Here is a 26,144-nt window from a genome sequence, read left to right as displayed (position 1 = left end):
CCTGAGAACATTACAAGCTAAACAAAAAAGATTTCTGCCCTCGTGGAGCTTACATTCTAATAGTCATACCCAAAGGTATATAAACAGATTTCCAAATATATAGGCAATAGAGAGATATGAAGATAAAGCAAGTTCTGGGGACCAAGTTTTCATAATTCAGCATTAGACAAAATTGTCTTCCCTAGAAAATGGAACCTTAAACAAAAAGTTCAAAGTCTATACCAGTAATATGTATTTTTTTGTTTCCCTAGTATAAAACAATATGTTTAATTAATATATTTAATTTCATAATAATAACCTTTTAGAGGTTTTCATGTATTAATGATCAGATGATATCACCATGCTATTCTTTTGGATCCTTTCAGAGTTCAACTTTTCAAAATATCTTTTTCTCTATAATAAGAAATAGTATAAATGTGTATAGCATCCAGAGAACAAGTATTTGCTTGCAGTTAATGAAAAATGTGGTTTATCAATATTAATATCAGAAAAAAAATAATTAAAAACAAATATTAAGAATAAACAGTGTAATGAAATCATTGCAAAAGAAACTAATCACCAGAAAAGTATAAAGCTCCTGAACCTTAAAAATACATGAAACAAAAATTAACCAAATTATTTAAAAAGCTAATGAGTCCAAAATCATAATGACAAATATTAACATATTTCTCTAAGAGACTCATAAATCAGACAGGAAAATAAAGAAAGAAAACAGGAGATTTGACACACAAAAAATTTGTTCTACTGGACATATAAAGAATGCGGACCCCCCACAATTTTCAAATACAAAATGTATACTCTACGAAGTCGTAAAATAATAATTATCAAAAAAATTGATAATGTGTAGAATGTGTTCTTTACCATAACAATAAAAAGATAGCAAAAAAATCCCTCAGAATTTGGAAATATTGACAACATTCTAAGTAATTTATGAGTTACAGAAGAAATCAGAATAGAAAATCACAAAATATTTAGATAAATCATTTATAAAAATCACATATATAAAAATTCACAAGATATAGATAAATCAATAATTAGAAGGAAATTTATAGCTTTAAGTGTATATATCAGAGAAAAATCAAAGATTAATTAGTAATATGTCAAATATACAAATCAATAAATTATAATAAAAATAACAGTAAAATTGAAGAAAGTAACAAAGGACAGAAATGAATGATACAGAAAACAAAGTAACTACAGAAAGCCTTAAGAATAACGAAAGCTATTCTTTAAAAAAAAAAAAAATTGATAAACCTCTCACAGCGTTGAACATGAACAAAAATGTGGAAAAGGAAAGGAAACAAGCTATAATAAGTAAAACCATGTTGGAATTGTTACAAGGATAGAAAATTAGACTTACAGAACGGAAAGCCCCAGAAGTCACCTCTGTACATATAAAACAGAAGTAGCACAACAAATCATTAGAGATGAGACCATCAGTAAGTGAAGCTGAGGTAACTGATTGTCTAAATGTAAGAAAATAAAATAATATCTCTACCTCATGGCACACTCAAAAATGAATTCCAGATGAGTGAATGATTGAGCTATGAAAAGCAAAGTATAAACCATTTTTAAACTATACAGAATTTATTGTTGACCCTGGAGTAGTTGTGGATTTCTGGACATTAACCACAGTGAAATCCATAAAGAAAAAAATGTATAACTTAGATTACATTAAAATGAAAAGTTGCTGACTGATCAAAGACACATTTTATCTGAATGATAAAAGCAAAAAAAAGAAAAACAAGAGAAAATATTTACAACTCACATAACTGATAAAAAAAAAAAATAGTGTCCAGAATACATTGTGAATTTCTACAAAACATCAAAAAGTAAATATTGAAATACAAAAATGAGCAAAGAATATGAACAGGCAATTCACATAGGAAGATACAGGAATCACCACTTATACACATAAAAAATGGTTCATCTCATTAATATTAAAGCTAAATCATGTACACTTCACACCCATCAAATGGCCAAATTAAAATGTCTGGTAATGTCAAAGATTAGCAAGACTATAAGGAAATGGGAACACTTGGAAACTGCTAGTGGCAAATTTTCTTGGTTAGCCCTCTTTGGACAGCAACTTAGCAATATGCAGTAAATGTAAAGATGCATAAGTTCCTAGACCCCAGCAATTCCTCTCCTAGAGATTCAACATGGAGAAAGGCTCATAGATGTTTACCATGAGATGGTATGTGTGATTATTGCAGCACTGTTTATAGTCCAGAAATTTAAACTAAATAGCTTCTGATGTATTGGTACAGTGGTCTACTACTCCGTGAGTAGTGAAAATAAACCAATTAGATCTAGTATGTAGTTGTTTGGAAAACATAGTGTTCAATGAAGGTAAAAATAAAATGAATAAATAAGCACATATTGGACACCATTTATATAAATTCTTAAAATTCAGAACAAATATTATAATACATTCTCATGTATTGATACATACACAAGCAGGAAAATTCTGGAAACATGAGGAGGATATTCCCCTGAAGGATTGTCCTTAGCTTTGAGGAAAGCAAAGAAGAATTTGAGTGCAGATGGGTGTTTTGTTTTTCCCCATTTTTTTTTCCCTTTCCCCTATCCCCCCATCCTTCCCCCCAACTTCGAGTCAAGCCGTTGTTTCTCCGTCTAGTTGTGAAGAACACAGCTCACTGGCTCATGCTGGTATTATGAGCCTTGCGTTCTATCCAGCTGAGCCAGTTGGTCACGGGCTGCCAGCCGGCCGCTCACAGCAGCCCAAGGCAGCCCAGCTCCAGGTGGAGCTGTTATTCTCATTCTAGCTGTACAGGACACAGCTCATTGGACCATGTGGAAATCGAACCGGTGAGCCCGGTGTTAGGAGCACAGCGCTCCAACCACCTGAGCCACCCGGCCACCCCACCCAGTTTCTTAAATTATACTTCTGCCTATGTAACATAATGTAATGAAATGTAATATATTTATGTGTATTTTAATGAAGTACTCTATCATATAATAAAGAATATCCAATCCCTTTTAAGCCAGTTGTCACAGCACTAGTTTCTTAAAGATCAAAATTCTGTGACTTTATACCACTTAAAAATAGTTTTGCAACTGCACATACCAGAGTGATTTTGAAAAAAAATTGTGAAGACATAATACCCTTAACCAGAAGCAGCAACACTGACAAGATATAATTTTGCTGCAGCATTTTCTACTATGAAGTAAAAGGAAACTAACCACTATTAGAGTGAAGATCCCTTTTAGAAAATTTAATCATGTAAAAAACCTTCCTTAGATTTTCCCAAACCTGAATGTTATCCATGTTCAAAGATGCCAATTGAAGACTGCTGAATCTTCTCCAAAACCTGTGGCCATCCTTTATGGGAGTCCTTTCAAGACCAGGTTTGAGAATTCTGACCATATTTATCGAACCACCACAGTATTTGAAGAATATCTTTATTTTAAACTCCCAAATTAGTCCTGTTTGTATCACCACCCCATGTGCAATGTCCTTGGTGTGGAGTACTTGACACAAGGCCTTTTTCTGCTTTCCTTTGTTTATTAAGGGGACGGCTCTGCTGACTGTAGATCAGAGAAGATGGGAAGATCTGAAGAGCCGACTGAAGATAGCACAGCCTCTTCATCTCCCACCTCGCCCGGGTATCAAAGATGCTCTGATTTTATTCATGTCGGGCACTAGTGTTCATGATTCCCCAGGAGTCTAAGATTTCAATTAAAATAATAATCGTGAGGCCACTAGGTGGTTGTGCATAAGTTAATATAGAAACAGGCTCCAAACTACAGCTCTCTCCATAGGCTATTAAAATCAACCACCCAAAGGCTGTGCTTCAGTGCTCTCGGGATAAGCCTTAATGAAAAAATGAATTTTTAAGTAAAATATATTTGTGCTTGCTTTTTCAACATATGAGTGAAATGTATTAAACTGACAGAAATTGAATGATGCGGTTCTCCTTCCAATACAGATGGCGTCATGCACCATTGTTTTAAATATTCAGAGCCAGCCATTCCTGCAAAACACTACACAATAGGTTGAACTGTAGGGGAAAAAATGTAATGGGTTTTATGATGAGCATTAAAGAAAATGAAAGACAAGAAAATAAATGTGACCTATGTCTAAAATGCCCTGGCCTAAACCTTTGTTTTCCAGATAATGATGGTTTTAGAGCCAAGATGTATGACATAACCCAGCATCCATTTTTTAAGAGGACAATTGCATTACTTGTCCTGGCTCAGTCGGTGCTGCTGTCTGTCAAGGTACTTTGTTTCACCCTAAGACTCTGGGAATGAATTTCTTACTCATTGGTGCATCCAAGAATATTACAAGTGGCTGTATCCACTCACCATCAATCTATGCTCTTTAGTATAAAAAATTAAAATCCACAATCATGTTTAAATGGGAGAAAGAAGGGGCAAGTCTTTATTTGCCCAGTGGATGTGTGCAAAAACTCATGTGCTGTTTCTGTTACAGTGGGACGTCGAGGACCCAGTGACTGTTCCTTTGGCAACAATGTCAGTTGTTTTCACCTTCATCTTCGTCCTAGAGGTACCATAATGAGTCAGTGGTACAGTGCACATTAATATTCATATAGAGATGATGTATTCTAGAACTGTACACTTGAAACCTGTGTAGTTTTGTTGACCATTGTTATCCCAATACATTTTAATTTAAAAAAATGTAAAACAATGTCCTCCTTTGATGGCACTTTCAGCTCTGTGTTCCATTGCTTTTGAAGTCTTTGTGGGGTGGAGGGGAGTAGCATGCTCTTAGGTAATTTCCTTCTTAGGCTATTCTGCTTAACGTGAACAAAGACTTCACTTTATAGTTCAAATTTTTCTAACTGCAGGAATTGCTAATTGCTGTTACTTATTGTATCAGAATGTTGGCCTGTCTAGCTATGTGAGTTCAAGTATTTAGAGCGAACTACACAAACAACTGTATTTCAGGGACTCAAACTGTAATGTGAAGGCAAAGGGAGTGGTCCCAGACAAGATTATTTTAATATACGGTCCATGTCACATCTCTTTCCAGTGATACTCTTCTTCTTCCAGCAATCTTCTTTGAAATACAAGCAGATTCTTATTTCATCCTGTACTGTTTGATGTTTCCCAAAATCTGTGGTCTTTTACTTAAGGAAGAAAAATGTCCTGCTATCAAACTAGTCATAAAACAAGGACAAAAGAGTGTGGAGAATATAGATGTGTTTGTTACCTCGTCAGCTTTTATATATGTGTAATAAATTCTTCTCTTTGGTTTCTACGTCCTTTAAAAAAATAATGTGACTCAAGTTAATACATTTAAACATGTGCTGAACACTCAGCCTCTGTTTACTCTCTTTATTGTGTTTCCCAGGTTACAATGAAGATCATTGCAATGTCACCTGCTGGCTTCTGGCAAAGCCGAAGAAATCGATATGATCTGCTGGTGACATCACTTGGCGTCATCTGGGTGGTGCTTCACTTTGCCCTCCTGGTATGTACACAATTGACGTTTATTTTAGTTGATAATTTCAGTCCAGGTAACCCTGTTTCCAGTCTCATTTCACTCCATGTCAGCCAACTTTCAGGTGTCAGATTAGCCTCCCCCAGATCCAGCCATGACCCAGATGGGCCCTCAGACATGCTAGTACATGCACACATGTGTGTATGTGTGCACACACCCATACTCTTCACACAGACAAAACCCAGCCACTCAAATTTCTGGAGTGTGTGATCTGGAAAGAGAAGTGCCTTCAAGTTCTTCTGGTTTAACCCTCATTTTCACAAAGAGGGGTGAAGGAGAGAAAGAGAGAGAGAGAGAGAGAAACACATTGAGAGACCTGTCTAAATTCACATATAAGCTAGTATCAGAGGACTCACACCCAGTTTTATGAGCTCAAGTGTCAAGTGTAGCATCCATGCTACAACATTATAACCAGGATTTCACAGTGTGATTCTCGGGTACTTTTGCTGCCTTATTTTCTACTAGACATCCAGCTGCCATTTCTCTAATCATTCCCCATCTCTGTACCTGAGTTCTCACTGTTGTGCCTAAAGTGCCTTCGACCTCCATTCATTCTGAGATCCAGCTCAAAATATACAGCTATGGCTATACTTCACCATGAACTCAGGCCCTGTTGTCCAACAGAAGTAAAATGTGGCCACAGATGTCATTTTAACTATTCTAGGAGCCACATTTAAAACATAAAAAAGAAACAGATAACATTAATTTAATATATTTTTAAACTACCATATCCAAAGTATTACCATTTCAACATGTCAGCAATATAAAAAATTATGGAGAAAGGTTACATGCTTTCTTTTATACTGAAAAATTGATTGAATGTGTATTTTACATGTATAGCATGTCTTAATTTAAACTCCTTACATTTCAAGTGCACAGATCTGGCCTCTCAGACAACCTGACTCATTTCCTCAAACATTAAATGGTTTTGAGCACTAAAGATGTGCTAGGAACTGAGAAGAACGTAATAAGCCAAACAAAGATAATCACTGCCTCATAAATGGTACAGTCCGGAAAGTTAGGTGGCATTTGTTGACCGCTCCCAAGTCAATGAGAATTACAGCTATGGTGAGGGAGGTGGAGAAGGGACACGCATTGCTGTGACAACACATTGCAGTGCAAGATGGCTTCATCAGAGAGGTCCTGGAAGGCATCCTGAGGGAGTGGTAATTGGGTTCATTCTGTAGGATGAGGGGAGAACATTTCAGGCAGCTGTCCCATTGAGGGAAGGGTACAGGACAATAGACAGTGTGACTGCAGTAGAAGGAGCCAGCAGAACAAGGTACAAGATCTGTGTGAGTAAGGAAGTGTGAGACCTCTCAGGACCTTGTGGCCCAGGTGAAAGATTTGGCTCATCATCCTAGAAGCTGTTGGGCATTATCACTTCCAGAATGCAAAGTGAGAAGGTATCTACAATAGGTTTGGAGCTAACATGGAAAAAAGGAGCAGCAAGGCCCATGATTTTATTTTTCTCCAGATAAGTTGCAGCCAAAGCCACTCTGTCCAAGCAGAAGAGCAGAGTATGCTTCTTAATTCCAGATGTCCCCAGATAGGAAATCGCACACCAAAAGGACCAGCGTGCCTCCTGTGCCTGACTGCTTTTTGTTCTTTAAGAACCTCTGGTCCTGGAAGCGTGCTCATCTTCCACTCCATTTTGCAGTGGACTATGGTGAATGAAGATGCAGTCCTGGTTCCCATCCAAAGACACTTCTATGCAGATACATGCATTTCCTTGCTCCTCACCAAGGATCTCACTGGACCCCCTTCGCAGGGCCCATACGTGACTATTGTCATTTGCCTAGACAAGGCTCCTTGAGAAAAATCACACTCTCACATCAGCTTAATGCCACAGCTGTCACTGTAGGTATAGTCGGCGGGATCTTTGTTTCTCATGTTAAGCTTTCTTAGTCATAAAGCACGCCGAGTCATCTCTTACTTCTGATCACACACGTGCAGGAAGAGCTGAATGTGTTTCTGAGCAGGGAGGATATCTCTGAAATCACTTAGACATGTGGCTGGCTGGTCTCCAGAGGTCTCCAGAGACCTTAAGTCAGAAGGAGTCTGATCTCCAGCAAGCTTTTCCAGCACCTGTGCTCCCTCTGCCAGGATTCCTTTATCTCCTGTCTCACTGGACTTCCTCATGTTGCATTGCTATCCTAAGTTATTCTTGCTCCTCAAAAAAGCTGGTCACTATGGTAAAATAGGTTTTAAAACACAGAATTCAGCTGAGCAAAACAGAGACTGAAGTTTCATTTAAGATTTGATTTTATAGCTAATATGTATTCATGAGTTTTGGCAGTGACCTTTTCAGCATCTTTTTTAGATAAATTTCTTATAGGAATTCTCACATTTTATTAAACTAATTATTCAGTAGACTTCACAGAAGGCTTAAAATGAAAAACAGAACTATAACAAGATCTTTTGTGCAAATGATGAGAGGCTTTCTTCTGTTTCAATTTCAGAATGCTTATACCTACATGATGGGCGCGTGTGTGATTGTCTTTAGGTTTTTCTCCATCTGTGGGAAGCATGTAAGTATGTTGTGAAGAATTCTGTCGAACGTTCCACAGACAGGGAAGAAAAGAGCAATGACTGAGTGACTTCAGCAGTCCTTCTGGAGTTCAGGCCTGTACTTAACAAAGTGCTGGACATCATAAGTAAATTTTAAATATTAAAGTGAATCAGTAGCTTAGTTCTCTTATAATATCGTTCCTGAATTTATGTTGTCTTTTTAATTCTTCATATTTGCTAAGTGAATTCCGTCATCAACTAAAGATAACATATCAGGCATGAAAGCAAAAACCAGTGGTATTTCTTAATAGTTCTTTATTTTTATTGTTTTTATTTTTAAAAAAGCAATTTCACTGCAAAGAAAAATAGTCCTTAATGAACATCCATGATTCTATAATCCCAGATTTCTTCATATTTTTTGTGAATGTTCATACATACATTCCACATATATTTTTCAGATTTTAAAGTACCATTTTCTTTTTTGATACTAACGTTATGTCTTGTACTTTCTATATATCAACAGAATTAATACATTTAAGATTTGAGGGTATTTAGTATTTTAGCATTGTTTAGGTTTGTTTTTATGAACATCTGTTTGTGGAAGAATCCCGAATCTACTTGCTACAAGCCAAAAATATACAGACTTTATCATACAGAATTAGGGAGCAAGAGAAGAGAAAACAGAAGAATAAAAAAATCTGAGGGTGGAATTTTTATTAATTTGGCTGAAAAGGCAGGACAGTTTCAAATATGAGTGGAATTTCTCTTTCTAATGGTTTTTGAATAATATTCTGATATAATATCTAATAGGAAGCAATTTTCAAATGATATCGTGAGGGTCACTCTTGTGCCAACCTGCTTAAATGTTATTTACTTCCTATGTTCTCTACAGCTTAATGAATTGAATATTCATATTCTCTCTCCCCTCTCCTTCTCTTTCTCCCTCTTTCTCTGTCTCTCTCTCCCCCATCTCCATCATCTCCATCTCCATCTCCATCTTCATCATCTCCATCTCCATCTCATCTCCATCTCATCCATCTCATCTCCATCATCTCCATCTCCATCTCCATCTCAACTCTATCTCATCCATCTCATCTCCATCTCCATCTCAACTCTATCTCATCCATCTCATCTCCATCATCTCCATCTCCATCTCCATCATCTCCATCTCCATCTCCATCTCCATCATCTCCATCTCCATCTCAACTCTATCTCATCCATCTCATCTCCATCTCCATCTCAACTCTATCTCATCCATCTCATCTCCATCATCTCCATCTCCATCTCCATCTCATCTCCATCTCCATTTCCATCTCCATACAGGTAACACTAAAGATGCTCCTCCTGACGGTGGTTGTCAGCATGTATAAAAGCTTCTTTATCATCGTAGGAATGTTCCTACTGCTGCTGTGTTATGCTTTTGCTGGAGTTGTTTTATTTGGTACTGTGAAATATGGAGAGAACATTAACAGGTTAGTATATATTTTATTTTTCCATTTATTTTTCTATTTTCTATCAAGCAAACTTCTTTAGTAATGAAATCATGAATAAAAACCTGAATGGTTTTTTATCTATTAAAGATACAAGGGAAGGGAGAAGCAATCAGTTGGAAATTGAAATAAAATAAAATGGCCAAATTTTAAATGACATTTTTCTAATAGAAAACAGTATGCATGCTTAGAAATCTTTGAAAATTTAGAAATAAAAGAAAACAAAAGAATCCATAAGTCTACCACCATTCAGGAATAACTAATAATATCCTGGTGAATTCCAGTACTTTTTGTCTTCCATGTACTGTCAAAAAATGACATATTTTTTTAATTAAGTAATTTTGAGGTGGCATTGGTTTTTGTTGTTGTTGTTAGCAAAACGAGGGAAGTTAGAACCCCCAAAATGATTATTACATATGAAAAGCATTTTTCAAAGATTATCTTAAATTTTGTGGAAGCATCTCATAGTTTAAAAGAGAAAAGTCCTTATTCAACAAATTATATACAGATGTGTTTTGTTGCAGAGATGATTTATTTGATGTGTGACAGCTCCACCTTTTATAGCATAATCCACAGGAAAGAAGGAATCACTTTTAATTGTCAACACTTGCTCCCTCAGTCATTCAAGACAAATGGCAAGAAATTGGTGGCATCATGCTAGGGTTGGGTTATTCAGACAGCTATACTTGGGGGCAAGTATAAATAACAAACAAATAAGAGGGTATAACCTTTGGAAATGGTAACTTAGCAACCAAATTTTCTCTAAAATTCACTTATTTTGGCAGTGACAAATCTTACTACTTCATGACAACTATGTTATTCATATTCTTCTTTTTCCCTTGAATTAGACATGCAAACTTTTCTTCAGCTGGCAAAGCTATTACTGTACTGTTCCGAATTGTCACCGGAGAAGACTGGAACAAGATTATGCATGACTGTATGGTAAACATCTCTTCATCATTAACAATGCCAAGCAGATGAAACTCTCTGGCCATGCACTTTTGGCAGCGTTCTCCTATTTAGCAGCAAGACTTGGTGTACAAAACACATACCCTGGCTTTTTATTCCATAAAATTACATTCTTTTACATTACAATGTATGGACATACAAGAAAAGTATCCAGTGAACCCACCTTGAGCTATGTTGTAGTTCCATTTAACAAATATGTACCATGTGGGCATTGTTCTTTCCCTCCCACCGTGTGCATTTTTGGCAGTCAAGTATAAACAGAGGAATTCTGCTTCCTTACTTTATTCAACAGATATTCACTGATCTATCCCCTGGTTTGTAATGAGCCATATACTGGCTGCCAGGTCTTCAGTGATTCTAAGTCATCCCCAAAGAGTTTAGGTCGAGGGCTCTGAGCTGTACACCCCCTTTGGTATGTGTCCTCCCTTGTCTAGGCTAATTGTTCATCATCCTTCAGGTATCACTGTAAACATCAGTTCCTTCAAGAATCCTACCTTGTGCTAAGACTGCCAGTTATATGTTCTTACAGCACTCTATATTTCTCCTTTGTAGCGTGTATCACAACTACGGTGAGTTACTGGCTGGAGTAGTTTATTTCATCTCTCTCTCATCCTCCAAACCAATGCTGTCCAAAAGAAATTTCTACAATGATGGCCATCTGCACTAATTCAGGAGCCACCACCCATATGTGGTTATTGAGTACTTGAATTGTGACCAGTTAAAATGAGGAACTGAATTTTTAAATGTATTTAATTGTATTTAATGTTAATGAGCCTAAATTTAAATAGCTACATGTAGTTAGTGTCTACCATGTTCAAATATACAGCTCTCAGCTGTCAGGAACATGAGGGGGAACAAGGTCTTTGTCTTGCTTACAAGTCTATCCCCAATACTGGGCAGAAACCTAGCACATAGTAGGAGCTCATTCACTTTATGCATGAATGAATGGGGACAGAATGTACCAAATCAAATATAATACTAAGCAGAATTACATAAATTCTAAATAAAGAACAAGTTGAATGCCACGGAAATGTAGAACAAAGAGCTAGTCTCTCTGGCTGAAAGAAACCAGGAGGTTTCTCAAAGGTGTTGGCATTTCATTCAGCCAGTGAAGACTGCAGAGGCTTTTGAGTGTGTTTTATTCCATAACATTCCATAACGAACCATGTTCCAGGAATGACGATTATTGGCTTCTCCTTCCACAAGCCGAATGTGAATTTGCTGTGTATAACAGATCTTCCTTAATCTTAACCCATTACTTAAGTCAGAGAAAAACTTTTACATGCCCTTTTGTTTGACATTCCGCAGTTTGCGTCACAGTGATGACTTGTCATTTGGGGCTGGTGGAGGTGGCGGACAAAGCATCTCTTAGAGGAAACCAGTTCATTTTCATTAAGCGTCTAAAATGGCGATGAACTTGGGATTCTAAAAGCATAACATAAATGAAATACTCTTTTGTATTTTTGCTGTAGATGATGTATCCAATGTATATAGCTTTGGAGAGATTACTTTGAAATTAATTATATTTTACATGGGTTAGGAATATGTTCATTAACTAGTCAGTTAACAAAAATTTGTATTCTTCTCTGCTGTCACTCTCTCCTCCCTGTTTCCCCCACTGCCTCACAGGTCCAGCCACCCTTTTGTACTCCAGATGAATTTACATATTGGGCAACAGACTGTGGAAATTATGCCGGGGCACTTATGTATTTCTGTTCATTTTATGTCATCATTGCCTACATCATGCTAAATCTACTTGTAGGTAAGTGATGTTCGTTGAATATTTTTTAATCTCTTTAAACTCAGGTACTTAGATAATTATGTACAATTTTCAAGTAATTATCCTGGATTGCTTGGGGTGGGTGTTTCGTGGCATTAATTATAAATTGTTGCCTCTCCATCCAGAAGCTGAAAAGACCTTTGAAAGGCATGTAAATGACAGTTGATTGCAATTTCAAGAGTTGTCCTATTTACTATGATCATTAATTTCAAAAGAGCTCTTCTCGTGGATTGAGTTGAACAAATATCAGGGGGAGCTACCTTTAGAGCCTCAAAATGTCACATTTATGTTTTTGAAAGATACGTGTTGTTCACCCAGCTATGGGGCCATCCAGAACTCAATTCGACCTTTAAAAACTGCCCTGGAACTCTCAACTACAAGAGGGAGCCAGCTGGCATGAATATCTACATACACAGAATGTGTGTTTATGCTCATGACCCTCATGTTTTAGAAAGGCAAGAGCTAGATAAACAGCTTAGTCCAAGAGGAAAACATGCCAACTTGGAAATCATATGAAAAGCACTTTAAAAAAATTTTTGGCTTATCATGTAGGTGATAAAATTCATTATTTAAAATAGATGTTTTGCTTTTTCTAAAAAATGACAGATAAGCCTAATTGTCTAACTTCTCAATTTTTCTCTTTTTTCTTTCTTGTTTAGCCATAATTGTGGAAAATTTCTCCTTGTTTTATTCCACTGAGGAGGATCAGCTTTTAAGTTACAACGATCTTCGCCACTTTCAAATCATATGGAATATGGTGGATGATAAACGAGAGGTAGGAGAGTGGGTTGTCGTTTCATTCCCCACCCCAAAGACACTTATTGCCATATCTCAGACATGGTTTTGTGGTTGGCAATTGATGTATATTGAATTTTGAATGGCCATTGATGAATTGCAGAAAGCTGTCACTGACAATCCAGCAGAATGTGCTAGGGGAGGAGAGGGACAGATGTCCTCATGTCCCTTCCAACCACGAATGTCCTTTTCTTCAGGCATTCAGAAGGTCCACAAGGAAAGGAAACCAAGGGAGCTCTGAAGAAGCGAGCCTTGGGCTCAGGGCAGGAGAAAGGGTGAAGTTCAAATTCCGAAAACAACAGTATAATATAGACTGGTGATCACCTCAACCTCAAACTCCAATCCTGATTACAAATACAAAGGAGTTCTCTAGTTTCTGAGAGTTATTATTTTGAATTATTTTGGACTTAGTGTTTGAATGTTTTAATCGTGAAGCTTACCCAGCATTTACTAGAAGTAGCCAAAGCAGCAGCTGCTTCTCCTTCATCCTCCTTCTCTTCCTCCTTCCTCCTAACAAACACTCAGGCACAGTTCTAGGCACTGGAGACATACCAGTGAACACAATGAAAAGGTTCCTGTGTTCACAGAGCTTATGTTCTAATACGAGGAGATGAAATAAAAAGCAAAGGAATAATTATTATTTCTAGAAGCTATAAACACTTTGAAGAAGGTAATAGGGTAGAGAGGAGTTGGAGTTGGGGCAGACTCCTTGAGCAGAGGTGGTCATGAGGCCTGTCTGGGGAAGTGCTGTTTGACCCAATATCTGAAAAATGAGAACAGTTCAGCTATGGGCAGATCTGAGGGAAGATCCAAAAATAGTTTCAGGAGGAGTTGAGTCAGGGCACAAAGACCAAGGAGTCAGAACACGCTGAGTGAATGGGGGCAGGAGGAGTCTCCAGTGCTGGAGTCAGGGCCTACACGGCCACGCATGGCTTTCTCCACCCCCTTTGCTTGCTCTCCGCTTGGTACCCCCACTTCACCCAGGCACCCATCTCACTGTGTTTTCTCCGAAGACAGTGACCTACATGTACAGGCATCTCAGCTGGATCCACATACATGTACATCACTGCTTCCTATGGAAACCTGCTTTCCTCTGACACACACATGGAAGACGCACTACCTCTCACCTGGGAAGATGTTAGTCACTGACAGGAATTCATGGCTCCTCAGTTCCCCTGCCTCTTGCCCAATACCTTAGTTCACAGATATAGCCAGGCTGGCTGGCATAGTACGTTTTGTTGCCTGGAAGGGAGTGACACAGGTGAGATATTCAGATTCTGGAGCTACTCTGACCAGGAACCCAACTCTCTCCTGTGTGAATGTTCTAATAATGGAGAAGACCTGAAAAGGAGTGATCAAGCCACAGAAGAACAACTTCACGATATGCATTTAGAAGTTCCTAGCGTCCGGACTGAGTGAAGAGGAGGGTCGTGTGCATGAGCATGTTCCATGTTGGGGGCTGATGCATTACTGACCCACTGGGCACATGTGTCAGGAGAACACACGAGCAGGGCTGAGTCAGTGGAACGGGCAATGGGAAGAAAAGTTTGGGGAAAAAGTGCTGGGTCCAGGAGAGCTTTGTACCCTCCTTGGCTCCGAATGCTGCATGGTTGTGAAATCCCATAAAACCAGAGAAGCATCGGCAGAAACTCCAAGTGCTCAGCTTTTTTTTCATTCAATTAATTTATTTTAAAGTTTATTTTTCAATTACAGTGGACATGCACTATTACATTAGCTTCAGGTATACATTCATAGGCCTTACAAAGGGCTCAGCTTTTATCTCTTGATCTTCTCAGTGCACATATCCCCACCCTATGCCCTCCACCCCTGCCCCCAGCCTCCAGGGAGGTGAACAATCGTGCGAATTATGCCATCTTGTGAGAAAAAGCTCCAGGTGTTCCGCTGTGAAAGCGGAGGAAGCCTTACGGCCTCATGATGACTTACAGGTACTGTGCTCTGCCACCAGGGGGTGATTCCCACCTTCCGCGTGAAGTTCCTGCTGCGGCTGCTGCGGGGAAGGCTGGAGGTGGACCTGGACAAAGACAAACTGCTGTTTAAGCACATGTGCTATGAGATGGAGCGGCTGCACAATGGTGGCGATGTCACTTTCCATGACGTCCTAAGGTACGAGGGGAGTTTCACAGTTCTGTGTCACACAGCTGAACTGAGTCCAGAAACTGAAGCTGTGATCACAAAAGGCCTTGTGAAATACAATTTACAAGTAGGTCCAGAACCGAAAATGCCACGTCCGTTGTGGTGCCAAGGCAAAGTCACACTTCTCAGGCTCCAAAGAGCCTTTCTCACTGTCCTTTAGTGATCGTGTCCCCTCACAGGACGGGGGAGACACAGTGGCCTAACATCCCTGGGTGCCCTTTACTGAACCAGGAGCTCCTGAAGGGAGGAGGTAGAGGAACCTCAGAGAGCTCGAGCCCACCCTTCATCTTGCAAGGAAAGAACTTGTCCAGGAGAGATGAGTGACTTGCTCCCGAATACTCACCCTTTGTGGCCAAGCTGGAGCTAAAATCCAGATCTTCTCACTCGTGAGTCTGACAAGAGTTTTCCTGGCCAGCTCTGTGATGGTTGCCCCCCATTGGTTGACAAATTATGTTTCCCAGACATTTGATGATACCCAGACAGGACAAAGGGGCAAACTGAGGCCTCTTTGTGAGGTTTCTGTATCAGTTTGCTATGTCTGCTGTAACAAAATACCATGCACCGAATGGTTTACACAATGAATCTATTGTCTCACAGTTCTGGAGGCTGGAAGTCTGAGATCAAGGTGGCAGCAGGGTTGGTTCCTTCTGAGGCCGTGAGGGAGCATCTGTTCCACCCCCTCTCCCAGGTTCTGATGGTTTGCCGGCCATCTTTGGCAATCCTTGGCTTGTAAAAGCAACATCCCAATCTCTACCTTCATCGTTACATGACATTCTCCCTGTGAATGTGCGTATGCCTGTCTGTGTCCAAGTTTTCATTTCTATAAGGACACCAGTCTTGTCGGATTAGGGACCCACCCCATTCCTCATCTGAACTAATTACATCTGCAGTGACCTATTTCCGAATAAGACTCTGAGGTACAGGGGCTTATGGCTCCCAACATATCTTTTTTTTGGGGGGTGGGGGAGGAACAATCAACACAGAACAGCTTCTTAAACAGGAATCCATGGATAATATTCAGAAGACTTGGAAAGGAAAACAATTACATCTTTATTTTCACTAATCATTGACTGGAATATAGTATTTTTTTTTCAATAATGAATAGAGGCAACAAACTACAATCATATTGACAATTCCTATGTCTTTGTCACCAGTGGAAATCATAGATATTTTCAGATCACATTACTGTTCTGGCTGATATCTTAAAATATCTTTTATGCTCACCAGTACTTCCAAATTATGGTAGTCATTTCACCTCAGCTAGATGTTATTATTTAATGCAATAATAAAGAAGCACTTATGTTACTATATCACCCCTTTTCAAGGAAAATCATTTGAGAACTCTATTTTATACGATTGGTTGCCTTTGAAATAATGTGTATTTTATTTTGTGCATTTAAAACATTATTCCATGGGCTCCATTGCCAAAGGTTTTCATGCCACAGAAAAAGTTAAGAACCCTCTACTGGCAGTAGCTATTTTCATCATATTGCACATAACTGACAAGTTAAATGTTGGGTATTGTGTCACACATTTCAGGAGCATTCAGGTGTACTGAAATGATATACTTGTGATTGGAATTTGAAAAAAGACCAGCATAGGAAGGGTCTGAGGAAGTTCTCGCAAGTTATCAATTTTACCACCCACTATTCACTTCTTGCAGGAGGAAGCTAAAAGGTAGAAAAAGGTGGGACAGAAAACACACATGAATAGCAAAGGATGTCAGAATGTCACTTCGTCTTTTCTCCTAGTGAGAAATATCTTTTAGGCTGAAAGTGAGGCACACAGACATACCACTGTCATTAATAATTAATATCCAGCCTCTTTGGAACAGAGTGATACATCTGATAAAATGGACCCAGGCGAAGTCAGTGGTGGCATCGTTGGCCCCTCCCTGCCCTCTTGCCCAGTGTATGATGAAAACAGTTTAGCCATGGTGAGATTCTTTATGAGGCAGGGAAGAGAGGAAGAGCAAGTGTACTTTTCCCTCCATGGTGGGAAGAGCCTAAGCAAAGAAGAGGTCAGTACACCAGTGCAGCATGGGGAGGGGCCTCTCAGGACCGCCATGTTGTGATTTGGGCGGGGGAGATGGAACAGCCAGGGGCAGGCAGGGGCTGAGCAATCACTAAGTTCCTGTGGCTGCCCCAGGGAGCATCAAGCTGCCAGAAGATGCTGCATCCTCCTTTGGCTGTGGACCCCTCAGCCTGAACACATGAGTTGCCTTATTACCCAGAGACCCCCATGCAGCACATCAGCTGTACTGGTTTCATTTGCCACAGTCTGGGCCTATTGTGCCAAGGGCTGAATGGAAGTGAATGTTTCACCCTGGTTTTGCATCCAACAAAATTAAAGAGGAAGATCCAGGTGAACAAATGAGATATATTGAGAGGGAAACGCAGGTGGGGAGAGGAGAGGGATGCATGACCCATAGCCAAGCATATTAACTATCACCAATTAGAGCTGCATGTGAAGACAGTATAGAGATAGCAGTCTTCCTTCTACAGGGAAAGTTCTAGAGTCTTAAGCAGCTGGTATGTAAACCAGGGCCTAGCCTGGATCTTTTGTTTTGCAAATACTTATACAGCACTTACTGTGGTAAACACCTCACAAATATTAACTCACTTAATCATTTAATAAGGTAGGTACCATGACTATCCCCATTTCACAGATGAGGGAAGAGTGACAAGGAGAGGACATAACTAGCCCAAGCCATCCAGCTACTCAGGGTGGCATCAGAATGCCACAGTAGTTGGGTTGAGTGATGTCCTCTCTGGATTTTGAGATCTCTAAGAGTCTAAATCCCATGCAAGTCAGAGCTGCGATTGCTGTTGTATTTCCCCCACCAGCATGCTCTCCTACCGCTCAGTTGACATCCGGAAGAGTCTGCAGTTGGAGGAGCTGCTTGCAAGGGAGCAGCTGGAGTACACCATCGAGGAGGAAGTGGCCAAGCAGACCATCCGCATGTGGCTGAAAAAGTGCTTAAAGCGCATCAGAGCTGTGAGTGAACCAGCAGCATCTGGGGTTCATTTCCTCCTCAAGAGCCTCACGACCAGGGGGATTAGACCTTTCTGTGATTAGCCTTATATCCCTTCAACTGTGTCAACTTCATCCACTTATGATGGTTAGATGATGATCCAAACCTTATCTCCAAATTCAGCTGTATCTTCTTGAGCAGGGTCCCTAAGTAGTTCCTATTAAATCACATTTTTATGTGATCACAGCATGAATGTTTAAGAAGCAGTTTATTGATATTAAAATATGTATGTTCTCCGTTTATTAAACTCAACTGTTCAAAATACCAAAAATCTCAACATATTGACAAGCAATTAAATTTACAAAACTACTATTAAATTGCTCCTAAAAATTCCAACATATCATTGATAATGTTGTGTGGTCTTTAATTAAAATCCACCTCTTTCGAGAGTTTAATGATTTGTTTGCTGCCTCCTGAACTATAAGCTTGTTAAGATTCTCTAACTCATAAATCAATGAACAGATACTGTGTTGGCTTATACTGCATTAACAATGGGTATTTCTGTTAGGTATTTAATTTTATGAAAGTTTTTGACTTATGTTTCATACACACAGCGGGGGGAATCAAATTAATCACTAAACATTTATAAAAGATTTTTTTTCTTATCCTGTTTCTCAGAACAACATCATCTGTAGAAACCCATCTTTCTTTTGGATGAGAAAAGGGATCCAGAGAAATGAAACCCCAACCTCCTATAGCAAGGCAGCTGACACAGCTGTCTGGTCCACCATAGCTCTGCTTGTTCCAGGGATCAAATCTGCCTTCCACAGCCCCTGAGGGGACACAGGGCATGCTGGCTCGCCACCAGACTGCCCTGGCCCCAGGACAGATTGGACTGCTGGGTTGACCTACTCCAGTCCAGAACCAAGACAAGAATGAGGGTTTCACTCTTCCACCCAAGCCTTTTCTGCCTCTTACAACTTAGAGGAAAGGGGCAGCCCACATTGGCTTAATGAGCATAGAATAGCATAAGAAAGGAATAAAACAGAACACCCACATTTGGTGATTTAAAAATTCTATTTTAAATAAAACACAAGCTAGTATCAGTGAACATCACTACTCCAAATATTAGACAAAGGAAAATGGATGGAGTGCGCAATTCCTAAGTCTCTAAGCCTTTCTTTACAGCAGTCTGATACTTACCAGGGAAATTAGTTAAGGATCCTCACTTGGAAGCTCCAAGGAGGTCACCAAGCCTACAGGTTCTTTGGAGAAGAGAGAAGAAAATATGATTTGAATGGTGGGGGGCAGGAGGACGTTGAGCTGATTTTTCTGTTCCTGAAAGAGAATTATATTTCCATAGAAACAGCAGCAGTCATGCAGCATCATTCACAGCCTGAGAGAGAGCCAGCAACAGGAGCTGAGCCGGTTTCTAAATCCCCCGAGTATCGAGACCACCCAGCCCAGTGAAGACATGAACGCTAACAGTCAGGACAATAATATGCAACCTGAGGTAGGTATATGAGGTGTCCTTCATCCCAGGGTATTCTGTGCATTTTTTTAAAATAAAAATAAATTGGTGCTGTTCACGTGGCCATTTCAAACAAAGTGACACTATTTCTAATAGGACGTTTGTAAGTTAAAAAAAAAAAAATTGGAACATGTTCCCGATTTTTTTGTGTTTTTTCCATCCCAGAACTGGTGGAGGTTATTCAAAAGATTCTGACTTGTGGGATACAAAAATAATGTTAATGACCCGAACGTAATAATTCTGTTGTCTAGAGAATTAACATCACCTCTGTAAGGGCACTTTTTTTTTTTTTTTTTACCCATTTTCACTTTTTTCCCCATTGTGGACACTATGGATCCATATTGTTTTTCCCATTTGTTTCCTGTTATGTTTTCTTCCTTTCTTAAAATACAGCGAGGGTCCAGGCCAGTGCAGATTAGGAGGAGAGCACGGTATTGAAGTAACTGGTCAATTCTTCCCCCATGCAGACAAGCAGCCAGCAGCAGCTCCTGAGCCCCACTTTGTCAGACAGAGGAGGAAGCCGGCAAGACGCAGCAGATGCCGGGAAACCCCAAAGGAAGTTCGGACAATGGCGTCTGCCCTCCGGTATGTACATCAAATCCTTCCTCCATTGATTAAGGCCTTTTAAAGGTATTTACACTCCATGTGTTTTTGATCTTAGATTTCAAAATACAGTTCTGCACCTAAAGTTATTTACAGTCAGTGAAACAATGAAAAATACATCCTCTTATTAACAACTTTTCCCTCAAAATAATTTCTCTAAATAGAACCATATTGGGGCTTGTTTTTCAGCTACCATGGTTGAGAAGGCTATAAGAATAGTCAAGATCAAGAAACAAAAGAGGAAAGATATCAAAGGCTGCCTGTGTGCATTCAAATCATTCTCAAACATAGGCAAAATTTACTTAATCTGAGAGAGTGAGCAATATGATCATTTAGAAAAATGCCATGATTCTTAAAGCAGGAATAACAATACTTATATAGTGTGATATGATATGATATGATGATATGATATGATATGATATATGATATATAATATGATACAATAAAAGTGCTATAGCACTTGCTGAATGCCAATCAGTATTATGAGTGCATGTGTTTCCTCACTTAAGCCTCACAATCACACTCATGTCCACGTTTTAATTATTCAAGTGAGAGAATTTTCTTCTAGGGGAACATGGAGCTTAGGAAAGCCAGGATACTCCCACGAAGGGCACTCAGGTGGAGGGGGAGCCGTGATCTGCACAGCCCAGAGTCCTCCATATGTGGTTTTGTCCGTAAATATCTGAGTCCACAGTAAAGCAGGGGGTTCCCAGTATTCTTTAATGGTGCTCCTTCTTCAGCCCAACCCAAGTGAGAAGGCGAACATGGTTACAAACTCTTCTACAGCATGTCTGTTCCTCAAAGCAGAAGACAGTATAACTTAGATTTTGAGGCTAAAAGCTGTTCAGTGGAACTTAATACCAGAGAAGAAAATCATCTTTTTTCATATCCAGTTTTTTTATTCAGGGATCAGAGAGAATCTAGCTTCTGCCTGCTAAAGCAAAGATGGGAGTGCTGGCAAACAAGATTGAGTAGGTGGCCAGGCCAGGCCATGAAAAGCCTTAAATTACAGGCTGAGTGGTTTCAACTTCATCCTGTAGGCTATTAGGAACCAGTAAAGGTTTCTGAGCAAGACGTGACATTTGTAATTCCTGCTTTAAGAAGAGTGACTTGGCAGCAGAATAGAGAAGGAAATTTCTCCCCCTGAGTCTGGAGGCAGGGCTAGGAGCTGGAAGATGACATAGAAGTCATGGCATGAGGTGATGACATGGACAAAGCTGGTCCAGACACTGGAAGGACAAGTAGAAGAGATGACCCAGGGGAGATGCACGATTCTGGGGGTTCACTTAAATGGATAAATGAAATGATGTTGTCAGAAGTACCTGCAGTCCAAGCTTAGGTATCCCTAGTGTCAGAGATGGTGATAACTAAATGACGTGCTAGGGGGGACATGCTGAGTGTGAAGAGGCAAAGGGCAAGGAAAGGCATTTTAAGGAGGTACCAACAATGTACTAGGTGTCCGGCTATGCATTTCTTCTTTGCCCTTTTTTCTTTTTATTTTTCTTGTTCCCCTTTTATTTCACTTTTTTTTTTAAGTATATAGTTCAAGTGTAGAATGTGACATTTTGACAAACATATACATTACGAAAAGATTACTACAGTCAAGCTAATAACATATGAGCATCCCCTTTCACAGTGACCGTTTATTGTGTGTGGTGAGAACACTTAAGATCTACTCTGGCAGCGAAGTTCAAGTGTACAGTGACTATGATCACCATGCTGTACATCAGGACTCTAGAACTTAATCATGCTGCTGAACTACATCTTTGTACCCTTTACACATCTCCCCATTTCCCCCATCCTCATGACTCTGGTAACCATCATTCTACTCTCTCTGCTTCTGTGAATTTTTGACTTTTTTGGATTCCACGTATAAGTGAGATCATACAGTATTTTTCTTTGTGTCTGGCTTATTTTACTTAGCATAATGTCCTTCAGATTCACCTATGTTGTCACACATTGCAGGAGTTCCTTCTTTCTTAAGGTTGAATAATATTTTGTTCTGTGTATGCATATATATATAACATACATACATATATAACTTACATACATATGTGACATACATATATAACATATAAAACATACATACATATATAACATATACATATATATAAAATAAAACATTATTCAACTTTGTATGTATACATGTATATATGTATTATGTATATGTACATATACAAATATATATACATTTTCTTTAATCATTCATCCGTTGCAGTTAACAGATACTTAGGTTGTTTCCATATCCTATTGTGAATAACACTGCAACAAACATGGGAGTACAGATAGCTCTTCAAGATACTGATTTTATTTCCTTCGAATATATATCCAGAAGTGGGATTGCTGGATGACATGGCAGTAGTTTTGCTATGCGTTTTCTTAGGTCATCTCATTTAATCTATTTTAATTCTCATAATAGCCCAGTGAGGAAACTTACATTCTCTTCATTTCACAATTGAAGAAACTTGGGTTTCAAGACATGAACTTGCCCGTGGTTATATCTACAGGTCACAGAATTGGGACCCAAAACCATGACTGTGGCATCCCAAAGCCATCAGTGTGTCAACAAAACCTTCATACACATGGCTTTATTCAGACACATGGTTTGGAAAGTGAATTTCATGAGCATATTTTAAATATGTCCCTGAATCATTCCTTTTTCACTGATGCTACATTTCAATTTGTTTTAAAAATTGTATTTACCCACATCTTTCTTTCCATACCCTCTCTACATCCCTTCTTCTCCCCTCACTGTCAGTTACTCTATCATTTATTTTCTTTTTCTTTATATGTATGCATATAATACTAATGAATCCTGACTCATACATATTTCTATGATATTTATATTTGCCCAAATTGGACTTTTTAGTAGGGTTTTGTTGTTGTTGTTGTTTGTTAGTTTCTGTAAATATCTCAAAGTGCAAGGGGCAACCAGCACTTTTTTTCAAATGATATTGCTAGTTGTCTGTGAACCTAATTTTCAAGTTCATTATGAATATAAAGAATGAAGTGCTGAAAAGGTTTCATAGTTAACAACTGTGGATAAGACTTGTTCACCAAAAGCATGAGATGGGAACATGATGGTTTTTCAGGAATGGCTTGCAATAGAGTAAAACAACGCCATATTGCTCATTGGACTTTGGTTAATTCCACAGCCCCAAAACCAATAAGCCACTCAGTGTCTTCAGTCAACTTACGGTTTGGAGGGCGAACAACAATGAAATCTGTAGTGTGCAAAATGAACCCCATGACTGATGCAGCTTCCTGTGGTTCTGAAGTTAAGAAGTGGTGGACCCGGCAGCTGACCGTGGAGAGCGACGAAAGTGGAGATGACCTTCTGGATATTTAGGTGGAAGTCAATGCAGATGGCAGTCTAGTGGTAAAAACTGTTTTCTAATATTTTCCTCCATTGTCCAGTGAGCATTCCACAATTTATACATCATTTAATTCCAACTCATCATCACATTTTTTAAGTTGATTTTGGCCCTGCCATTGGACAGCATAAAAACTGGTCTATCGGGGCCGGCCCGGTGGCTCAGGTAGTTGGAGCTCCATGCTCCTAACTCCGAAGGTTGCCAGTTCGATTCCCACATGGGCCAGTGGGCTCTCAATCACAAGGTTGCCAGTTCAATTCCTTGAGTCCCACAAGGAATGGTGGGAAGCACCCCCTGCAACTAAGATTGAACATAGCACCTTGAGTTGAGCTGCCTCCCGGATGGCTCAGTTGCCGGTTCGACTCCTGCAAGGGATGGTGGGCTGTGCCCCCTGCAACTAGCAACGGCAACTGAACCTGGAGCTGAGCTGCGCCCTCCACAACTAAGACTGAAAGGACAACTTGAAGCTGAACAGCACCCTCCACAACTAAGATTGAAGGATAACAACTTGACTTGGAAAAAAGTCCTGGAAGTGCACACTGTTCCCCAGTAAAGTTCTGAAAAAAAACAAAAAACTGGTCTATCAAAGCTCTGTATATGATGGGTCATTACCATGTGTTTAAGAAAATTTGAATAATGGCACTATTGGTAATATTAGAAACTAGACCAACACCATATGTACATCATTCAAAAATTCCATATGTTCTATCTATGTAAACAAAGGTGTATATTTGTGCTCTTATGTATTATTACTACCCCTGAAAGAGTGCTAAGCCCAAAGTGGCTAATATTTATAGTACAAGAGCTATAGCTTTAGTTCATGTTTTTCCCACTTCTACTAGAAATACTTCTCTTGGGAGAATTTATTATATAGATTGATCTGAAAAGGTCAGCACTGAGCTCATGCTAAAATGATAGTAATTTTACAAACTACACAGTCTGAATTTTAAAAAGTATATTCTTATTCTCCTATTATTTTTTTAAATATACACACAATATTTAGAGATAAAAAGAAGTCAGTTTCTGTCCTCAATCACTCTAATGAAATTGTTGCCTGCTTCTAAGAGAATTGTATGTGCAGGTACCAGGCAAAGAAATTGACCCAAGGAGCTAACTGGTTTAAAACAAACCTATACGTAGATCCCTTGAGAGACATAGTTACGTAAACATGTTGTTTCTTAGAAAGCATTTTAATAACTGAGTTTAGCAAAAAGAGTAAAACTACACCACTCAGCGTATTTAAAAAAACCTTTACATTTGTGATGCTATCATTGGCTTTATTTTTTACTAAAGATATGTCCATTTTGCCTAAATCACGAAATGAATTGGTGATTTATGAGTTGATCCTAACACACCATCACTGTGTTCAATTGCAAATGACACCCCTGTACCAGAATCTCCTATGGAAGTAATGGTACTGTCAAACTCTTGCTCTGAATTCAATTTAGTTATCCCACAATTCCACTGTATTTGTGTCCTCAAGAAAAATTAAAATGCAAAGTGCTTCCAAAGTACCATTGGGCCTCTTGTGTTGGGTCAACCAAGTAGAATTGCATCTGGGTCTTTAACTACATTATTCTTGGTTGACGATCTGCTATTTAGACTATTTCTTTTAATGGAGTTATTATCTCAGAAGCCTCTGACCCCATCCCCTGGTTGCTTTATGATCTATTTTTCTCTATTTAACATTCTTTAAAATAGCCAAATATCACATTCTTTCTGTATAACAAATGCAACATGGCGGTGACCATCTATTTATATAATTAATTGTGACCATAGATCGTGAGCAATTAAAGTCAGTGCAGCTGAAAAATTTTATTTGGATTTATGTTAGTTTGGAGTTTACATTTTGTACATAATAAAATAAAATAAATATTGGATTTGTAACAGAATTCGAGTTGATCATTTCTAAACCCTTTTCTTGTGAGGGGTTGGGGGTGGGGCCACTAGATAGCTGGCACTTTGCAAACTCTGTATTTGAATATTTTGTCCATAATTAGTTAACAAAAACTCTGTCCCTGATATTCATTTCAGCTCAGCGCCTAAGCCAGAACGTTCCTTTCACTTTTGTGCGCATAAGCCTGAGTGAATACTCTATAGTCCAAATCCATAACAAAGCAGAAAGGATCTTACATGGCTAGAGCATGGGTCTTTACTAGTGCATCAAAACCAGATTTTTGTTTTCTATTTTGGCTCATTACACTTGAGTGATACAGCTTCATTCTCACAAAACTGCTGAGCCTGTCCTAAAATGTCTGCAGTTGATTTTCAGCAGAAAGAACATCACTGCTATTTATTCTGCAGTGAACAAGGGGCAGAACAGCAATGCATTTAAAGCCATAGCACCCTACATTTTCAATTAAATGAAATAGCCAAACAATTCCTGTGGGACTCATCTCTACTATTTTCCTGAAGCCGATAGAGAGACAGCAAGCCAAGAAAATAATTGCCACCTTCTCTTCGATTTTTCAC

General features: G+C 39.1%; 1 protein-coding gene across 5 annotated transcripts in view; it reads left to right on the top strand.

The window, feature by feature from the left end:
* NALCN (sodium leak channel, non-selective) overlaps positions 1 to 25,564 on the top strand; it is a 294,832-nt gene extending 269,268 nt beyond the window's left edge. For all 5 annotated transcript variants that reach the window (XM_074329502.1, XM_074329503.1, XM_074329499.1 and 2 more), the window contains 14 exons: positions 3,537 to 3,630; positions 4,139 to 4,245; positions 4,460 to 4,534; positions 5,342 to 5,461; positions 7,954 to 8,022; positions 9,326 to 9,474; positions 10,341 to 10,434; positions 12,091 to 12,223; positions 12,901 to 13,016; positions 15,003 to 15,160; positions 18,037 to 18,187; positions 19,528 to 19,677; positions 20,163 to 20,280; positions 23,454 to 25,564. In XM_074329502.1, the coding sequence (XP_074185603.1) occupies positions 3,537 to 3,630; positions 4,139 to 4,245; positions 4,460 to 4,534; positions 5,342 to 5,461; positions 7,954 to 8,022; positions 9,326 to 9,474; positions 10,341 to 10,434; positions 12,091 to 12,223; positions 12,901 to 13,016; positions 15,003 to 15,160; positions 18,037 to 18,187; positions 19,528 to 19,677; positions 20,163 to 20,280; positions 23,454 to 23,647 (1,728 nt within the window). In that variant the 3' untranslated portion in view covers positions 23,648 to 25,564. The remainder of the gene's footprint in view (positions 1 to 3,536; positions 3,631 to 4,138; positions 4,246 to 4,459; positions 4,535 to 5,341; positions 5,462 to 7,953; positions 8,023 to 9,325; positions 9,475 to 10,340; positions 10,435 to 12,090; positions 12,224 to 12,900; positions 13,017 to 15,002; positions 15,161 to 18,036; positions 18,188 to 19,527; positions 19,678 to 20,162; positions 20,281 to 23,453) is intronic.
* Positions 25,565 to 26,144: the final 580 nt, after the last annotated feature.

Source organism: Rhinolophus sinicus, linkage group LG04 (genome assembly GCF_036562045.2).
Source record: "Rhinolophus sinicus isolate RSC01 linkage group LG04, ASM3656204v1, whole genome shotgun sequence".
Classification (NCBI taxonomy): domain Eukaryota; kingdom Metazoa; phylum Chordata; class Mammalia; order Chiroptera; family Rhinolophidae; genus Rhinolophus; species Rhinolophus sinicus.
The sequence above is the reverse complement of the archived record's forward strand: the minus strand, read 5'-3'. Positions and strand labels throughout refer to the sequence as shown.